The sequence below is a fragment of the Nannobrachium achirus genome (assembly GCF_963921795.1).
Source record: "Nannobrachium achirus genome assembly, chromosome: 9".
NCBI lineage: Eukaryota > Metazoa > Chordata > Actinopteri > Myctophiformes > Myctophidae > Nannobrachium > Nannobrachium achirus.
Genome location: NC_137818.1, coordinates 40,755,197 through 40,775,294, shown reverse-complemented (window position 1 = coordinate 40,775,294; position 20,098 = coordinate 40,755,197). Strand labels below are relative to the sequence as shown.

Sequence of the window (20,098 nt, the reverse complement as noted above, 5' to 3'; positions counted from 1 at the left end):
TTCTAAGATACTAAGTATGATAGATAATAATATGTTATCATGATAGCTCTCTGAATCTCTGTACTTATTCATCGTCTTATATTTAAACATTTTTTGAACCCATATATTGAACTGCACATCCCCAATTCTTGTTCACAGAATTGCCATAAACTTACCGTTTTAACAGATATACAGTGTTTTTTGTGTTTGTTCTTGCCCATTTTGGTTCAAACATACCTTTGTTTCTAAGTTCATATTTGGTTTCTTTTACTTCAAACAGCCCCCGAAGACAGGATGGAAGGAGATTATTATGTGCTTTGTACAAAATCAGTAAAGTTTGAAGATTGACTATGTGCCAGAATTTCAAAGCATACATATTTATAAATAAGGCGTTGGTAGGCTCACAATACTCTCTTCTCTTAATTATGGGTATAGCTGACCTGTTCTGACATCAAAGTGATGACTCGACCAGCTCAGCATAAGGGTATACATGCCAAAGCGCCCATGTGCACGCACCCATGTGCACAACCTATCCCTTTAGGGCGAGGTCGCTTCTAGCCCTTAGGGTATCTTACTGGAACAGAAAATGACAGACAATTAAATTGAGTAACACTTTAGTAACACTTTACATTTATTCTAATCCTCTACGTGCATGTGAATATCTTAGACTTAGAATATTATGTGCAGTGTGTGTAGCCAGCAGTTATATAATTCGAGCACATCTACCGGTAAGACCAAACAGATGTGTAGTTGTGCATGCGATCACTAGTTCCTTCCTAGGTGGAACAAGTGGTTAAACATGTGGCTTGCGGCTGTGTTTCTGCTAAACTGGCTGTTCTGGCAAAACCACCAACCATTTTCCGCTGCATTTAATCTCTGATCACTTCAGCGCAACAGATTTGTGAGAGATGAAAATCTTGAGCTGTCACATTACCTGGATTTTAGACTTTTTGAATTGTATTATACAATAATCGTTTCACCATGCTGTAATTCAAGGTATTCACCTTGAATTTGGAAGGTTCCCAATTTGACCCATGCTGCTCTTCCCGACATCATGTCAAAGTGTACAGTACTTGAGGAAGAAACTATTGTAAGTGCTCCCACGGTGCAATAGCACAGCTCATCATAGTTTGAATGGATTAAATGCAGAGGACCCAGTCCAAGTTTGAGAAAATGTACTTGCCAATGAAACGTTCTCAAACACTAATTATCTCCGCCAAGCCAAAAGCCAGAAATGGAGATTATGTTTTCGCCACTGTCTCTGTCTGGAGCTAATTTAACAAATCACACATTGTGGAACCTCTACACAACAAAGAGCTAAATGCAATGTCACTTACAGCCATTAGGGCACCACAAATACAACAAATGGCACTGTTTGTTGCACAAATCTGAAGTCTAGAGAAAAGAACTGTCAAACTCTAAGGAATATTTGATTTTAGTAATTGGGAACATCACTGGTGCGCACAAACATTCATTTGGACCTCCTGAAATCTGTTGCAAAGGTAACCATGACCTATAGTTCTTTCAAATAAGCAGTTCCCAAACAACTGACCCTGATAACAAAATTCATACTGACCCATAAACTGACCCATAAACAAAATTCATACTTTTCTCTTACACACCTATTACTACTTATGAATGAATCCAATCTCAATGTTTATTTTGCATTATGATGATTTCCCATTTTCTACCAACAAAGTCAACTATACATTAAAATCCAGAGTGTTAATTTAACTGATTTCAGGTTATCAGACACCCTTAAAATAGCCCATTAAAATAGACTTGTAGACAGCTAGCTAGTAGCTAGTAGACAATTCAGGCATAGGAAGAGGGATTTCCCCAACCAGGGGTGCAGGGCTCTGAGCTGTGTGCTATGGGAAGCGGGGGCGGGCACACAGATCAGTGAGCTCCCTGGGTGGATTAGGTAATGATTATGATCATGTTGCTTCTCCCGAGCCTGTTCCTGAGAAGACGCACATTTAAGTGTGAGTATATTAATGTGATGAGATTATATCAATGACCCCTGAAGATGACAGCACAGTTTCAAGTGTCTGAATGACATGTTTTAATAGATGCAGTAACTTGATGATGTTATATGTCCATGCATGGTCCAGCCCTATGGATTGTACGAAATGCATTAGCTAATGAAAACCAACTTAATACTTGCTAAGGTTAATATGAGCATCAAATATTTAAATTATTTGTATTTACTATTAACACATGCATTCCACAGAGAGAGAGGGGTGTTTCCTAGGTTTCAAGTAATGTTTATTTAAATTGTCAATGAGTTTCCACCCAAGTTATATTTGTTTAATAGTAATGCATTTTTAAGTGTTCACTTGTAGTCTGTACCAGAGCAGTGTAAGGAGAGTGGCGACACTTCCGTCGACTCCCATAGTAAACGTGGAAAGCCTATTTACTCTATGGTGGGAAGCTAACTTAGCCTAGCTTACGCATGCGCACACATGCACGCATGGAGCCTGTCTCCTTCCTAGCGAGCCTCTGCCCCGTCCGCCCCCATTCATTTTCACTCGCTGGTAAGTAGACTAAATCACGTATTTTTCACCCTTTTAAAAATGTTATCTACCTTAGAGAGGCCCGTGAATGCGTTAAAATTGTGAAAAAGACGTGATTTGGTCTACTTACCAGCGAATTAATGACTTGGCTAGAATGGGGGCGGACGGGGCAGAGGCTTGCTAGGACTCCATGCGAAGCCACTTCCGGTCTGTGGCGAGTTCAGAGTTCAAAGCGTGTCGTCACTCTCCTTACACTGCTCTGGTCTGTACTCTACAGCAGCAGAGCCTGTCTGCAGTGACATGAAACCTCCATTTCAGAATGAAAACTATTTTAAGTAAAGTAAAGTTCATGATTAGAACATGCTTAAACATTCGACAATAACAATTAATACTAAAAATATGTTTTGATTAAATGTGCTATTCATAATAAAATTTAAGCTTTTTGTCATGTACAGTGGTGGGAAAAAATATATAAAAAAATACTCACATTCGTAAAAGTAAAGGTATCAATACTGCAACATAGAAATACTTTGTTACAAGTAAAAGCCTGGAATTAAAAATGTACTTGAGTAAAAGTATTGTGTTGGCATCAGAATGTACTTCAAGTACCTAAAGTAATTTTTAAAATAGCAGATCTACAAGCTCACAAAGTGTTGCATGGCGGCACGCTGTGAGCTTGTAGATCCATTTTATGTGTCACCAAAAAGCAGCACTACTCTGCCTTCACCCAACTCCACCGCCCACTTCCCACAAAGCATTGTGGGAAATGGATTCTTTTTTGGAGACTTTGATGCAACTTTGAAAGAGCACAGATCATGCACAGAACAAATGTTCTTACTATGTGAGTGCGGCCTAGCAAACCTATTGGCTTAAATCAAACTTGCTTTAAGCCAAGAGGCTATACCCTCATCCCCCAAGGAGGGTGACAGAGCATATCACTCGACAGTGTGAACGCAGCCTTAACCAGTTGGGTTTTGTTAGTGTTTGGCCAGTATTCTTTTTTTGCTGCTTGAAATCACTGTAAACTGTACTGAAGTTTGGTGGAGGAGGTTTGGGTGAAATAAAAAACCTCAACCTGCATCTCTGGACTGTTCTTTGAGCCTTGGCCGCTCGGGCAACTTTACAATGACACGCCACGATTCTTTTAAAACACATTTATACCCGTACTTTTCTAACTGTGTTATCTAGTAAGAAAATCCCATGAAAGTTGTGATTATGAGGATGTTGACTTCAGTCATGAAATGAAAGCCCTGAATCGGCTTCACCAGACAATGATACACAGATCAAACTCAGTTTCACTGATTGTATATCACACAGCTTTTGTGAAGCTTATCATCACCCTTGTCAGGAAGTTGAGTTCTCTCTGTATAGAGAGTATCAATTCAGTGATGCAACCAGCAATTTAGATGTTGGAAATTATTTTCAGATTTTGTGTGTGCCTGTTTTACATCCTTAAATAAATGGACAGATATTGTCATTTTACTAAAAGTATAGTATAGTATAGTCATTTAGCCTACTGTTTTGCTACGATAAAACCTACAAAAGTTTCGGCCCTGGGGCACACAGTCTTCCACAGACACCACAGGGAGTTTTGTCCTACATGTATATTGAGGTGAGAGGTCCACGTTTCCAGCGGGTTCTCTTGTCTTGGATTGATGCCGCTCTTGCCTGTTCCAAGGTCTCTATGCCTTGGGTAAGCTGGTGCCTCCGCCTTTCCCTGTCGACAGCTTTCCTCCCAGTTTTCTGCATCAATGTTGCGCCTGAGGTTGGTATGCGGCTATGAGGCGTTTGTACAACATAACCTGCACACCGGAGCTGCATGTGCCTTGATGATCAGGCTTTCAAAGCTGGGTAGACCACACATCTATAGGACCTCAAGTTTGCTACAGACATGTAGCAATACAAAGATCACATCACATCACCCTTTGCCCTCTGTAATGGAACCATTGTACCAATATCCAGAAATTAGGGGCCTGGACTAATTAGCAACTAATATTTATTTATAATTATTAACTATAGCCTATATAGCCTATAGTGATTGTAAATCACTGAAATCACCATGCAGTCAACCAAACCATATTCACATGTTCAATTTAGTTTTGCTATACCAGGGATTGAATATACATGAAAATAATACAGTGTGTGTGTGTGTGTGTGTGTGTGTGTGTGTGTGTGTGTGTGTGTGTGTGTGTGTGTGTGTGTGTGTGTGTGTGTGTGTGTGTGTGTGTGTGTGTGTGTGTGTGTGTGTGTGTGTGTGTGTGCGCGCGCGCGTGTGGGCATGCGTGCGTGCGTGCGTACATGCGTGCGTCTGTGTGTGTGTGTGTGTGTGTGTGTGTGTCTCTCTCGCTCTCTCTCTCTCTCTCTCTCTCTCTCTCTCTCTCTCTAAGAAAAACATTGAAGACCCCTGCTTTACATTATTCCCCCACCATTACTTGTGTTAAACTTTTAGTTTTTTATCTACATTCTCATTCGTTATTTATTATTATTATTATTCAAATAAAATGTAACCATAATTATGATTATGTTATGATGGACCACACCATCATAACCATAGGAGTTCCCAAAGCAGCTATTCCCAAATATAGTGTGTTGTTTAACCTCAATGTCATCAGCCATGTCATCATGGCATCAGGGCCAAACAAATCACTCAGCTCCTATCTATACTATAATTTTGCGAATGTCTGAGTGAGTGAGTGAGTGAGTGAGTGAGTTTCTGTCTGTCATAGCGTTTCTCCTCGGTGGCTGGAGCAATTGATCTGAAATCGCATCACCATAAGCATATGAACACACCTGACATAACTGTGAAGCCCGTTTGTCACTTTCACAAATCGTATGCTGTATATTAGCATTTTATGCTGTATCTATATCTATTTAGCCTACAGTACCTTTTGTGACCACACATGTTAAGGGAGGGGCACTGTTGTTCAGGCCATGCACAATCACACACAAACCCACACACACACACACACACACACACACACACACACACACACACACACACGGGGGGGGGGGGGGGGGGGGGAGTGTGTGTGTGTGTGCAGGCGGGCGGGGGGGGGGGGTTCTGGCCCTGTTACAGATGTTGTCCAAAAATCATGCAGATCGGTACACAGTATCTCTGTAGCCGTTAAATGGAACGGGAATTTCTTACATTGATGCTCCTACATATTAGCATGCAAGCACCAGTTAAAGTTACTTTCCATCCCTCATATACTGTGTGCACAGTGCACATCCCATAACCCACACACTGCACATCATTTCGGAGCTCATATCTTTGAACGGGTAAGGGCTAGTACTAATAATTTTGCGAATGTCTGAGTGAGTGAGTGAGTGTCTGTCTGTCTGTCTGAAACAGCGTTTCTCCTCAGTGGCTGGAGCAATTGATCTGAAATCGCATCACCATTAGCATATGAACACACCTAACATAACTGTGAAGCCCGTTTGTCACTTTCACAAATCATATACTGTATATTAGCATTTTTATGGTGTATCTACTATCTATTCTGCATCTAGCATGAGGCACATCTATTCTGCATCTAGCATGAGGCAACATGTTTAACCAGCTCTCTCTGTGTGTGTGTGTGTGTGTGTGTGTGTGTGTGTGTGTGTGTGTGTGTGTGTGTGTGTGTGTGTGTGTGTGTGTGCAGGCAGGCGGGTGTGTGCGCAGGCGGGTGGGCGGGTGGGCGGGCGGGCTGGGGGGGGGGGGGGCCATTAAACCAAACGGGTATTTCTTACATTGACCGCCCGCCCGATGCGGTCGGGCGGGCGGTGCGGTCGGGCGGGCGGCGGGGGCCCTTTGATTCGGAAAAGCACCAGGGCGGGGATTGCTTAATTCGGCATTGTTGAGAACCACTGGCTCAGCTGACTCCACCCATGATGCAACACACTTTATAAACTGCCATAGATAACTGATCTGTGCCACTTGTTGGTGGTGAGCTACAGTGACAATGTGGTCCCTCCTCCTCCTCCTGCTCTACACAGCGACCACTGACCTGGTGGCCTCGCAAGGCAAGTCATTATTTCAATATCCAAAATCTATTCTGTTTATGAAATATGAATAATACACTGGTGAGTGAGCCTACATCTTCTGTTGGTGAGTGGATGGTTGAATTCCTGCAGTGCATAGGAAATGATAGGACGTTATGCATCAGCTGTAGAAGCAGGGGGAAGGCCCTGTTTCAGATTGTAATTAGAGAAAATCGCACCGGTGCGAAGTGAGCGGTGCAAACATATCTCCTCGTTTGGGTCGTTCTGTCCATTCTGTACTTTATGTGTACTTAATGGCTAATTCCAGTGACTGCAAGGGTGCCTGTGCAAATCAGTGTTGATAGGCAAGCATATATATATATATATATATATATATATATATATATATATATATATATACAGTATATATATATACAGTATATATATATATGTATATACAGTGTGTATATATATATATATATATATATATATATATATATATATATATATATATATATATATACCCATTCCCTCCTGATTGCCTACCATTGCCTTCTAAAGTTTGTGTATGCGACCTGGCGGTCGCTTATCTCCCGATTTAGGGAGTCTTACTGGTTAGTTTGAAATGGTGGAGCCGAAACAAACCATTGGTGGAATCAAAACAAACTAAGATTGTATTAACCATTCTTTTACTGATAGAGTGAGTGCCTTGGTCTGTAGATTATTGTTGTATGGCAACTGTTATATAGATTTCAAAGATTCACATACCGCCATTTAAAATTGTTCTCCTGTCAAGGACCCTGATATGAAAACACGTTCTGATTTCAATTGATTTGTATAAAGAGTTTACTATATAATTTGTTCATGACAAAAGTAGATTCACAGTGGTGGTATTGAAACAGAATAGTCACTCATACATATTTGTATTATGATGATTTCAAGTGCACGAGCATTGCAGTAAACAATTAAAGTGAATAAGCGCAGCATTAGCTTACTCCTTTTTTGCATGGCGACCCCCTTCAAGGTCATTGTGTTATGTGCTGTAGCTCTATCTACATTTAACATGAAGTGTCACCACATGCAGGTGACATGCTGATCCTTAAAGGCAGTCAAAAGAAAAACCCGTGTGAGGGCTACATTGAAATACATCATGACAATGTATGGGGCATCGTTGGTGGCAACAATTGGACACGGAAAAATGAACACGTGGTCTGCAGGAGCATTGGCTGTGGAGAGGCTGTGGATGGACAGGGCTACATACTGAAACAGGACATAACCAATATAAATGAGAAGGTCAAGGTCTGGCTCAATGAGGTGAACTGCGCTGGGGGTGAGAAACATCTGTGGGATTGCGATTCCCCTGGCTGGGGGCTCAGGGAATGCAACAGTGATCGTTTGAAATGGATTACATGTTCAGGTATCACACACACACACACACACACACGCACGTACACACGCACGCACGCACGCACACACGACACACGACGATATACAGCAATTATGTATAATATATACAATACACAGCTGTGGTGATTTGTTGATTGTTGATTGTACATCAGTCACCTTTAAAATGGGCCATTATTATTTTGTTTTACTTGTAGATACTATTCAAATGAGTTTGGATGGTTTTAGATGTGCCGGAGCGGTCCAATTCAAAAAGACAACAGCAGACAAAAACAAAACGGAGGAACTATACTATGTTTGTTCTTCTAACAAATTTGGTAAGAGTAACACTAAATGCATTCACTGATTTGTTTGTACAATGTACAATTACCATGAATAGAAGTAGCTGTATCTATTCATATTATTTAATTCACCTCGATAATAAGACATCTTAACAGTATTGTTGGTTTCCTCTGGCATAAAGGCGTGGCACAAGCTAGAATCGTGTGCAAGGATCAAGGATGTACCGATGTAAGAGATGTTCCTGTCGCTAACAAAATGACATCACCAGAGGGATTCAAGTCCAAAGGCAACAACAAAAGAATGAGTTACAATGATGGAGGTCTGTGGCATCTGTGGCAGCATGTGCAGCATGACCTTCCACCTGCTGAATGCTCTAACCCTGCTTTTGTCACATGTTCAGGTGCGTTTGTTTCCCTCTAATCCAACAGCTGTGACATTTAAGGGCTTTGCACACAGACACATTTTTTTCGCACGGAAAAAACGGACGAGTTATTTTTTTTAAAGAAAACAATGATTCTCTATGACCTCATGCACACGGCTCCAAATTTACCATGTGGCAGGTGGCTGCGGCAGTGCTTTTTTCCCCTGATCGAAACCAGTTTGATTTGTGCGTCTTGTCGCATGCGGTAAAAACTCATCACTCCTTTTATGACTCCTTTTCGGATCCGCAGTGTGGATTCCGCACAGCATTGCACACCAAATCCAATGCGTTTTAGTCATGCAGAAAACGGAAAAAACACAATGGTTGAAAATCGCACCTGTGTGCAAAACCCTTATGCATGTACACAGAATAAATGTGTCATGTCGGTATACACACTCGCACACACACTCGCACACACACACACACACACGCACGCACGCACGCACGCACGCACGCACGCACACACACGCGCGCACACACACACACACACACACACACACACACACACACACACTCACAGGGTGGGTGGACAGGTGGGGTATTAGTGTTTCCCAAGTTTATAATTGTATTGTGGCCCTATGCAAAATAGGGGGCCAGGAATATGACACATGGAGGATGCCACTCACAAGGCCATAGCAAAGTTCACCTTAAGGAATAAGCTGTTTTTTTAAACCTGTGGCTGACGTGTTGGGAAACACAATTTGTTAAGACCAATTAGAACTTGCCATTGCTCATGTGAATGTTCAAAATATTCAATGCATGTCGACAAATGTACTAATTAGATTTTGTTTAAACAGATCACCCCATCTTACGACTAGAAGGCGGAGACAACGTCTGTTCTGGAAACTTGAAGGGTCTTGACATTCGGAACATTACCTGCAATAATAGCACCATGACCAAAATAAGTCCTGATATGATGTGCAAACAACTGCGCTGTGGTGTCTCAGTCTCACACAACTTTTCTTGTGACAATAAGCAATCAGTTCCAACACTGAATTGCTCAGGTAATATACATTTTCTGTTGTGTTTTGTGTACACATTAGACATTTAAATAAAATGCATTTAAACGGATATTTCAATTTCAAAAAATACTTTTGGTAATTTCTTTGTCTAATCAGGCTTTTGTTAGCACCCTGGACAGATTTTGAGTTGCTTGAATCAGTATTTAGATATTTGATATTGATAAAATGAATACGCCCCCTTTCTATACAAACCCTTCGTAACTTCAAACTCCATTTAAACCATGATAGATTAATCAAAACGTCCTGTCCTTTTTTCTGGTGACTCTTGACGCTCTGCTAATACGTGAGCTTGCAGTTTTCTAAAGAAAAAACACGTCCAGGGTGCTCAAAAATGCCTGATTAGATAATACAATTATCAAAAGTTTTTTTGAAAGTTGAAATACCCCTTTAAATGAAAAACATTGTTTTTTCAATATCAAATTGGATTGAAACTGCTTTACCTTTATCTCTTAACAGAAAGGATCAAAGTAACTCTAAAGTACAATTCCAGTGAGTGCTATGGTGCTGTTTATGTCAATGATCGGCCTGTGTGTGGCACTGATTGGAAAAAGGAAAATGGAAATGTGGTTTGCAAAGAGTTGGGCTGTGGCACGGTGAGCTCTCATTCTTCCTGATAATATCTGATAAAACGCTTAAATCTGTGGTATTCTATTCAGTGCACTATGGTATGTTTACACTGTATTTTACGGTGTACTGGCATTTTCAACATAATTTCTTGCTTTGCTGTACTGTAGTTCTATTAAAATACCAATACTGTACCTTTATAAGTGTGTCAGGAAAGGACTAAATGCAGGCAGGTTCAACACAAAAGTGTTTATTAACCAAACTAAAAGCTGACTGTGACAGTTGCAAAATGTCTGCAGAATGTCCTGATCCACCTACTTAATGCATACCTGTGATATCTATTTCATTTGACACAGTCCATCAGTTTATTTGAACCTCTGCATTTGAAGGGGAAAAAGTTACGATATTCTTTGTCGTAATTTCAATCAGCAATGATCTGTGTTGCTGTTGCAAAGGAAACGTTTAATTCAAAATACATCCAATGCCTTTTTGCAGGCGGTTTATGTCGACGCTACCACTGATGGTGACAAAGGCAATGGAATACTAGACAACGTGGAATGCGAGGGCACTGACAAGAAACTGTGGCACTGCAAGGCCAAGTTCAATGACAATGTCCCATGCAAAACCATTGCTCATGTCACCTGTGAAAGTAAGATAATGATGTATTATTGTATGCTGTTTCTATTTCAGCCAGTGCGGGAATTTTTCTATTTTGTAACTTACAATTAGTGTTACTATTTATCATTGCTATCAGTGAAGGTGTCATCATGTATCAGCAGCACAATTACATTCAGACAGTAAGATATATATATATATATATATTATAATATGGTGTCACTCCATGCTGCAATGTTGTGACATGTCATTCACTTGATTCACACAGCATAAATTGTCAATTTTCTTTCAATGCAGACAGTCTCAAAGTACGTTTGTCAAACGGCGCAGGGAAATGTGCCGGGATAGTGGAGATTCAACACCATGGCCAGTGGAAAGTGGTCGCACATTCAAATCAATGGACGGATGATAATTCACACAGTGTCTGCAATGAGCTGCCGGGCTGTGGGAATTCTGCCAAATCATCCAAGGAAAGCACGTTTTCTCTCAAAAACAGAAACACGAGATATTTTCAGTACATAGTAAGGTGTGAGAGATCACAGAAAATCACAGAGTGTTTCACAAATAACAAAGTCCAGGCACGTAATCCATTGAAGCCGGTGAATATAATTTGCCAAGGTGAGTTTCTCTGTCTCTCCGTCTACATCCACTCTTTGTCAGCTTTATGTCAAAAAGGGGCCTTTTATGCTGGACAAAATAATGTCACGATTTGTCTTTTACTGTATATAAAGGAGACATACATTTCAGTTTCCACTATAATACATTTAAAGCATTAACACTACTACCTCCCTCTACAGACCACAAGGTAGTGTTCATGAAAAATAGAAATGGAACAGCCTGTTCTGGCCAGGTGGGAGTAGAGCATGATGAGAAGGCCTACTGGCTCTCGGGGTCCGAGGAGATGTGGAACCAAACTGCTGATGTGGTGTGTCGTCAACTGCATTGTGGGAAGGCCAAAAACTTTAAAACGTCAAACCTTCCTATTCTTTCTGGAGTGACCGGAATGGAAAATGGTACTTGGAATGGTACTTACAATTGCTCAAACAATGACAGATCACTCTTTGACTGTCCAAGGAACAATACAGCACCATCCAACCTGGGTGCTTCTGTGGAATGTACAGGTAGTGTAATTGTAGTTGTAGTTGTGAATTACTGCTGGTGTGTAATTTAATTTGTGCTTTTGTGTTATATTTAATCACATTTCTTATTTTTATTGATTGATGTGAGCTCTCAGCTCTTCCATCATAGATCTCATTCCTCTGCCAACATGTTCACAGCAGCATCCTGTAATGCACAGAACATAGACGTAGTTCGGTAACTCCTGCATGTCGTATTTACCTTTTGAAACATGTTGGATTTCAACAGGTAAAATTACTGCAACGCTGACAGACGACAAGTGTTGGGGGACAGTGAAGGTGTGCATCAATGAAGACTGTGGGGGTGTGTGTGCAGACACTTGGACTGATGACCAATCTGAAATGCTGTGTAAAGACCTGGGCTGTGGACGCGCCATCCCTGACATCACACAGCCAGTGGGGAACCTGGCAGTGAGGATCCTGGCAATGTACCCGACCAAACAGACCACCAGCCTGACTGAAAGCATCATTGTGAAAAAAGAAGAAAGAGAGACCAACTGCGATGATAAACCAGCATTTGTGGTTTGCTCAGGTATACTTAAAATATCTACTCTACAATTAGAATTCCAGAACAAATGTCAGTGAATATGTGTTTGTTTTGTAGATTATTATAAGTATGTTTTTCCCACTTGTACAGCACAGTAGTAGGGATTTATTTTACAGTGATAGTGTTATCACTGTATTGTTTTTTACAGTTTTATACTATTTCCATGCAGATAGCATCGAGGCCGATTTCCACGATTCCAGAGATAACTGCTCTGGAAATCTGAGGATACGCTATCGAGGCAACCGACACCCAGTCTGTACCGATACCCTGAAGATAGAAAATGTCCGAAATACCATCTGTAGGGATCTGGGATGTGGAGAGACCGGCGAGCCTCTTGCATTCTTTGTACCGGAAAGTAAAGATGTGTTAGGAGTCTCACTGACTTGTGCAGACGCAAACAGCCGCACACTGGCAAATTGCTCCAATTCTAATCTCCAAAAATGCACTCATGGTGGCCTTAAGTGTTCTAGTAAGTTTAAATACTTTGATCTGATTCCATTTGACTTCACCAAATATGTGTATGACACATGTACACCAACAGTGCTAGCCTATTAAGTAGAGCTAATTTCTGATTGTTCCTGATGTTGTAGGCTGTTGAGTTTTACAACAACAATCTATTTTTCTCCATTCTCTGTCCCTGCTACTTCTCATTCTTAGACTGGAAAAAGATCAGAATAATAGACGGAATGAAGGCCTATGAAGGAGATGTGTTTGTTGACAGCAAGGATGGTCTCAAGATGCTATCTAGCCATAACTTTACAAAAAAAGAGGGAGAGAAACTGTGCGACAACCTTGGCGGGTATAAAAACCATACGGCATCAGGGATGCCGTCAGGAAAGATGTGGGAGAAGAGCTTCAAGTGTAACAGTTCAGATCCAAGTTCCACAATCTGGAACTGTGGAACTCTGGATACTGATCTGGGACGACCCGACTGGAATAAAGGACTCTATCTTCAATGCAATGGTAATGCCAGTTATTACTACACAGCCAAATGATTTATCAATAATACATTTAATCAAATAAATCAATAAAATATTTATACTCAGGATAAGGATTTTACAGGTCCATGTTTGCATATTCAGAGTTAAATTAACACACAGAATTGTTCTGTGTACACACACTTGTGTAGTGATTAATATAGAAATGGATGGAAAGAGCAATTTATTTTTAAATCAAAGACTTGAGCATTATTGGATGAGAGTTATTTTGTCCCAATCGCAGTACTCCTCAGGAAAATTCAAGTAAATTATTTCACTGACTGTGTGATTGTGATATCACTGATATGCAGGATTTGTTTGTCTTTGCTTATTATTTAATATTATATTATATTTCTGTTTTCCCAGAATACCCTAATGTTACATTAGGTAACATCACATCACGGGAGTGCTCTGGTGAGGTGAAGCTCAATGGCATCAATGTGTGCAGTAATCACTGGGATGAGAAACACTCACACATAGTTTGCCAAGAGCTGGGATGCAGCAATCCAATCAAAGCAAACAGCTTTGAAGAAAGACCCGGGTCAGATGGATACCACATCCGCTGTGGCGGCTCTGAGTCCTATCTAGGGAGGTGTGAGACACAGAAGGGAAAGTGTGATGGTAAAACGGTGTCTGTATACTGCAGAGGTGAATGTGAAAAAAAAAAACTTTCGCTTTGGATAAAATTCTTTGTTGAGTTAGCATTTTGTATTTTTATATATAGTATATATATATATATATATATATATATATATATATATATATCCTACGGTTTATTGATACACTATTCTATTAATGAAAATCCTTTAATAACCAATGTACCGGTGGTTTGGACTTAAGAAGTGATGAAGCTACTTATAGGACCTAGATCTAATATTATTTTAACCCTTATTTCAAACTTTGAAGACATAATGGGTTGAAATTGATTGAACATCGATGAAAACAGTCAATATGTTTTGTATTTCTCTACTCCTTTGTGTGGTTTAATACTTTTCCGACGTTTTTATATAAATGTATATACAGTATAAATAAAATAGTTTGGATGCAACACTGTTTCCACATAAACAGGAATGAAGCAAAGGTTTCACTTTTTACAGAGGGTATCAAATTCAACACCACGGAGAAGTGTGGAGGAATACTTGAAGTTCGATATCGAAATAAGTGGGATCGTGTGTATGTTCCCCAAAGTTTAACGGATGATTTCAAGAAACAACTGTGTGAAGAGCTTGAAAATTGTGGTGCATTTGACACCACTCAGCCAGATGTGAAATACCCAGCGGAGGTAAACTTCTGTTTCCCATGTTTGCTTTATGTTGTACAGTTTCTTTTGATTGATTGAGGTATTTATTAGAAGTTTTGCATAGGAAAAGGTACAGTTTCATGACAGTACAGTTCACTGATACAAGGTCAAATAAAAGGAAACTCAGGTAAGGCAAAGCTTATTTCCGTTGAGATCCTTCAAGTAGGTCAAATTAAGATCCTGAGACACTTCATCATCTCTTCGGAACATTGTCGTTGTCTTTTTTAGTATATTTTTTGGAGGGGTGGTCACAGCATGGTCCTTAGCATGACTGTTAGTAACTTTGTAGCATGAGCTATATATACTGTATACCGCTGGCTGACCAGTGGCAGACCACACACACACACACACACACACACACGCACGCACGCACGCACGCACGCACGCACGCACGCACGCACGCACGCACGCACACACACACACACACACACACACACAAAACACTCAAGACAAAACTTTCAAACACTAAGAAATGTTTTACCGGTATATGATTTTAGGACCTGAAAATGTCACTGGAGTGCACAAAAGACACAAAGAAAATCAGAGACTGTGTCCTCGAGAAGTCTACGAAATCCAAACCAGCTGAAATCTATTGTAAAGGTACCCAAACCTGCTTTCAAATGTATACTCTTTTTCCTTGGTATTCAGTTGTTGTGATTTTCTATAGCCGCTTGTGAATGAACCAATTCAGGATGATTATTCATTGTTACTTCAACTACACATTAAACATTAAACAGAGTCTTAATTTAACTGATTTCAGGTTATCTGAAACCATCTTCCACTACTACTACTACTACAACTTCTACAACTACCATTACGACGACTACTACTACTCAGTCTCCTGTCGGCCTGATCGCGGGTGCGTCTCTGGGTGCAGTAGGAATGATCATGATAATAGTGCTTCTCCTGTGCCTGTTCCTGAGAAGACACCTATTTAAGTGTGAGTATATTAATGTGATGAGATTATATCATTGACCCCTGAGAATGACAGCACTGTTTCAAGTGTCTTAATGATGTTTTAATACTTGTCCATCAATTTGAAAGAAAGGAACTTATTTGATAGAATGGTTGTCCTATATTTAGATGCAGTAATGCTACTATCTGGTCACCAGAGGCCAGTCTTTGGACAGATCATAGTGTTCCCTAGTATTCAGCATTGGTATTAAATTATTGCACGAGCCGAGTGATAATGGTGAACATCAGGATGTTATACTATTATTGTATGTGGAATTCAATTGCATGTGTGGGTGTCTCCACATGTATGTATGCTTATGTACGTGTGTACGTATGTGCCACTTTGTGAACACATTTTTATCCTAATCGTTTATCACTTACTATTGAAAATGTGGTGTAATACTCTGCTGGGGCATTTCATAGATCATTCTTAAATATACGTAATCCTGCATGCATATTTGTTCTTATTTCTGTCTCTGTTGTTATCTACAGTTGTAAGGAAATCCTCACAAAAAGACCAAGACTATGAAAGTGGTGATTATGAGGATGTTGACGTCAATCATGAAATGAAAGCCTTGAATCGTCTTGGTGAGTGATATTTCTCTCTCACACACACAGGCGCACGCGCACACACACACACACACACACACACACACACACACACACACACACACACACACACACACACACACACACACACACACACACACACACACACACACACACACACACACACTTTTTTTGGCTCAACCTCACACAGAGGTAATTATATTAAGCCTTGTATTGTCATTAAACAAGATTCGTATCATATCGTCACTGTCGGGCAGAAACCTCGTATCTCCAAGTTTCAAATTTGTACTCTCCCAAAGTAAAGCCCTGCTTCATCATACAAGGCTGTCGCACAAAAGTGGTGAAAACAGCAGATCTACAAGCACACAACGCCTCGCGGTGCGAGGCGTTGTGTGTTTGTAGATCGGCTGTTTTCACTAGTTTAAGTCATTTTTAAAATGATATTGCAAAACGAACAGTTTTGGACATACAAGGTTTCCACCCGACAACGACGATATTACTAACACAGGCTACTACAAAAACCTGCAAATGTGTGTGAATAAAATGGTATTGTTTTTGCTTCTTTCTTCTTCTCACTGTGAATGCAGGATCCGGGTCAGAGGCAGCGGCTGACAACCAGAAGGATGCAGGAAGTAATTCCTCCTTGTCTTATGATGACATCGATGTGGAGGAAGAGACCAGCGGAGCAGCAGCTCCCAGCAGCCACAAACCACAGCATGATTACATCAACACTCAACCTGCAGGAAAGTCTTGAGCCACGCTTAAACCTTTATGAAACACACTATGAAGTAGAATAACCAGAAGAATGTTGGATATTTATAAGAATAAAAATAGGCTAACCATTAAATACTGAGCATGATCTAAGCACACGTTTTCTTTGTAAAATACAATTATACATGAACAAAATACTGCTTCGGATGGGATTGTTATTTACTTTTACATTCAGGCTGTGTAAGCGGCACGGCACTTAGTCAGGCGAAGCTTAGACTCGGAAACCCAGCCTTATTTTGGCTATCGGAAGAAAAATAAGCCTGGGCGATTGCATTAAAATCACAGTTGGAGGAAGTGTAGAATTTCCGCCCATGCACACAGAAACTGTCTGCGTTAGCTCAGAGTGGGCGAAGCTTGACCATCCTGCAAAGCCGATGGGTTGGGGCCAATCAAATCTGGTTGTTACGTTTGGGACGCCCACCGTCTGTGCAACGCCATAATGGGATGTATATGCACTTGTGTGTGTGTATATATATATATATATACATATACATATATCGTCACTATATCGTCACTGTCAGGCAGAAACCTTGTATCTCCATGTTCCAAATTTGTATGTTTTTTCGTAAGGCAAAGACCTGCGAGTGAAAATAGCAGATACAAGCTGCGGTGCGAGGCGTTGTGTGCTTGTAGATCAGCTATTTTCACTATTTTAAAACATTTTTAAAGTGATCAATACAAAATGAACAGTGTTGGACATACAAGGTTTCCAGACCCGACAAAAATGGTATTAACTATTATTGTGTATCTATTGTATGTACAGATGCTGTGACCCATGAGGAGGAGGAGGATCCACAGGAGGAGTATGACGACGTGGGCACAGTCCCTGACATCACAGTGACGACAGCTGAGGTCCACACTGTCCCCCCACCTGGAGAGCTTATGGGGGGTGAGGACCAGGACCAGGATTACCTGGAACCTGACAAAGAGGGGTGAGCCAAACCTGGACTAAGATTCAGTCACCTCAGTAGGTCTGGCACAAAAAGAATCAATGTGATTACCCTCCGTTTTGTTAAAACACAGGTCATCTCTGCAGATGAGCAAAAAAAATTATAATTCTCCATTCTTATGTATACTCACTCACACAAGAGATCTTAAACAGATCAGATTGGTTTGACTATGGTTAAATCATTTTAAAAAGTTAATATATATATATATATAGGCTATATATATATATTAGGGCTGGGACTTTAACTGATTAATTGCGATTAATTAATTACAGAAAATTAACGCGATTAAAAAATGTTACGCATTTTAATCGCTCTTAGTTTTTGCACCACAGAACCTTCAGTTTCGGGCATACCGATCATAGCGATGCACGAATCAAGAAGAGACAACAAACGCAAAGGGAGAAGTAGCCGATCAGAGCGCTTTGCTTGGCCCAGTGGATGTGAAATTTAGATTTAAAAATATATATATATATTAGGGCTGGGATGCGATTAAAGGTTTTAATCTAATTAATTACAGGCTCTGTGATTAATTAATCGCAATTAATCACATTTTAATCGCACATCGATATTTGACCTGAGAAGCAATTTTTTTTCAAGTAAAACACATTTTGTTGTACGAGTGAATCAACGAGTGACTTTTTTAAATCTAAATTTCGCATCCACTGGGCCAAGCAAAGCGCTTTGATCGGCTATTTCTCCCTTTGCGTTTGCTGTCTCTTCTTGGTTGGTGCATCGCTATGATCGGTATGCCGGAAACTGAAGGTTCTGTTGTGCAAAAACTAAGTGTGATTAAAATTAGTTAATTTTTTTAATCGCGTAAATCTTCTGTAATTAATTAATCGCAATTAATCAGTTAAAGTCCCAGCCTTAATATATCTTTTTTTTCCTTTTTTTTTTGGTATATATTTTTTACTGTGGCTAATATCAAGAGATTTACTAACAGTCAATGTTGAATGTTCAGAGCATACATTTTCTTGTTAAAACTGATTTCCCTTCTCTGTAGACATGAAAAGTGGGAGTGAAAAACCATGCTAGGGACAATCGGAAGAATTTGTTTTCCATCGTTTTGAAAATGTTATTATATTTACTTTTTTTTATATACTTTTTACTTTTTTTACTTACTGATACTTTAACTATTTTTCCAATGGCTGCTGCATGCCTGGTGTTAATTATATGGTTTTCATACTATACTTTATGTTAAAATGTGTTGTCTGGAAGCCCAGCCTTAATGACATCAACATTGTTAAATTACATTGACATAAACTCTTTATTGTTATTTAGTGCTATTAATTATCTTTATATTATTCATTCTTATCATTGATTTATTGTATTTTGTAAGAAAAAAAGGAGAAAAATCTAAAATGAAAAAGAAAAAAAAAGAAAATGTTCGTTTATGTACATTTTCTCAGAGGTTTGGTGTCCTCTTTGTTTAACCAGTTATTCCTCTATCACTGTTTTTACAGAAATAGGTTAACTTTTTCAATCCTTTAACAATGATGAATTGACCATAAGTTTCTATAGTATATGTTTAAATGTTCTTTAATAGTTACGTTTTCAAATGTTGTACATACATACATAAATTAATTAAAGCTTGATGTCTTTGTTTGTGATTTCTTTCAATTTCTTGAGGGTCTGAAAATGTTAAACTATTATCAGATTTAGTTTTAAATAAAAATGTGTGCATTATAAAATGGACAATTTAGATATTGAAATTTCAACTATTTAGTTGTTGATTGAAGATATTATGAGCACCATAATACAATAATTGTTGTTGGGTACAGGGTAAAACATGAATTGTATGAACAAATAAATACTTCTTGAAATGTTTTTTGTCTGTTTTAGCAGATTTAATAGTGCTCATTGTTTACTCTTAATTTTTTGACAAAGGGACCTGTGGTTACATTCTTACATTCTCTGAGTAAAATTTGCACTAATGTCAGATTGAAAAGTGAATTATCCTTTCTGAATCTCTGAATCATCACAGACTTTGAAATTTGCTCTGTTGTTGAGTGTCAAACTGTATGTTATTTAATCATCTATAGTTTGATACACAGCACAAGGAGCCATTTTCATATTAAGCCTCCCTCTTAGAATAAATGAAAGTTGGAATTAAAAGTAAAACATTTA

At 39.5% G+C, this 20,098-nt stretch overlaps 2 protein-coding genes across 2 annotated transcripts in view; both read left to right on the top strand.

Annotated features, from left to right (window-relative positions):
* LOC308291760 (antigen WC1.1) overlaps positions 1–17,004 on the top strand; it is a gene marked incomplete at its 3' end in the record, with an annotated part of 32,908 nt that extends 15,904 nt beyond the window's left edge. Inside the window, exons 20-27 of the mRNA XM_080733888.1 lie at positions 7,543–7,788; positions 12,219–12,434; positions 13,793–14,074; positions 14,524–14,708; positions 15,224–15,326; positions 15,487–15,666; positions 16,173–16,268; positions 16,838–17,004. Coding sequence (XP_080590014.1) covers positions 7,543–7,788; positions 12,219–12,434; positions 13,793–14,074; positions 14,524–14,708; positions 15,224–15,326; positions 15,487–15,666; positions 16,173–16,268; positions 16,838–17,004 — 1,475 coding nt within the window. The remainder of the gene's footprint in view (positions 1–7,542; positions 7,789–12,218; positions 12,435–13,792; positions 14,075–14,523; positions 14,709–15,223; positions 15,327–15,486; positions 15,667–16,172; positions 16,269–16,837) is intronic.
* LOC308290853 (CD5 antigen-like) overlaps positions 1–18,467 on the top strand; it is a gene marked incomplete at its 5' end in the record, with an annotated part of 57,947 nt that extends 39,480 nt beyond the window's left edge. Inside the window, one exon of the mRNA XM_080732765.1 lies at positions 17,869–18,467. Coding sequence (XP_080588891.1) covers positions 17,869–17,957 — 89 coding nt within the window. The 3' untranslated portion in view covers positions 17,958–18,467. The remainder of the gene's footprint in view (positions 1–17,868) is intronic.
* Positions 18,468–20,098: the final 1,631 nt, after the last annotated feature.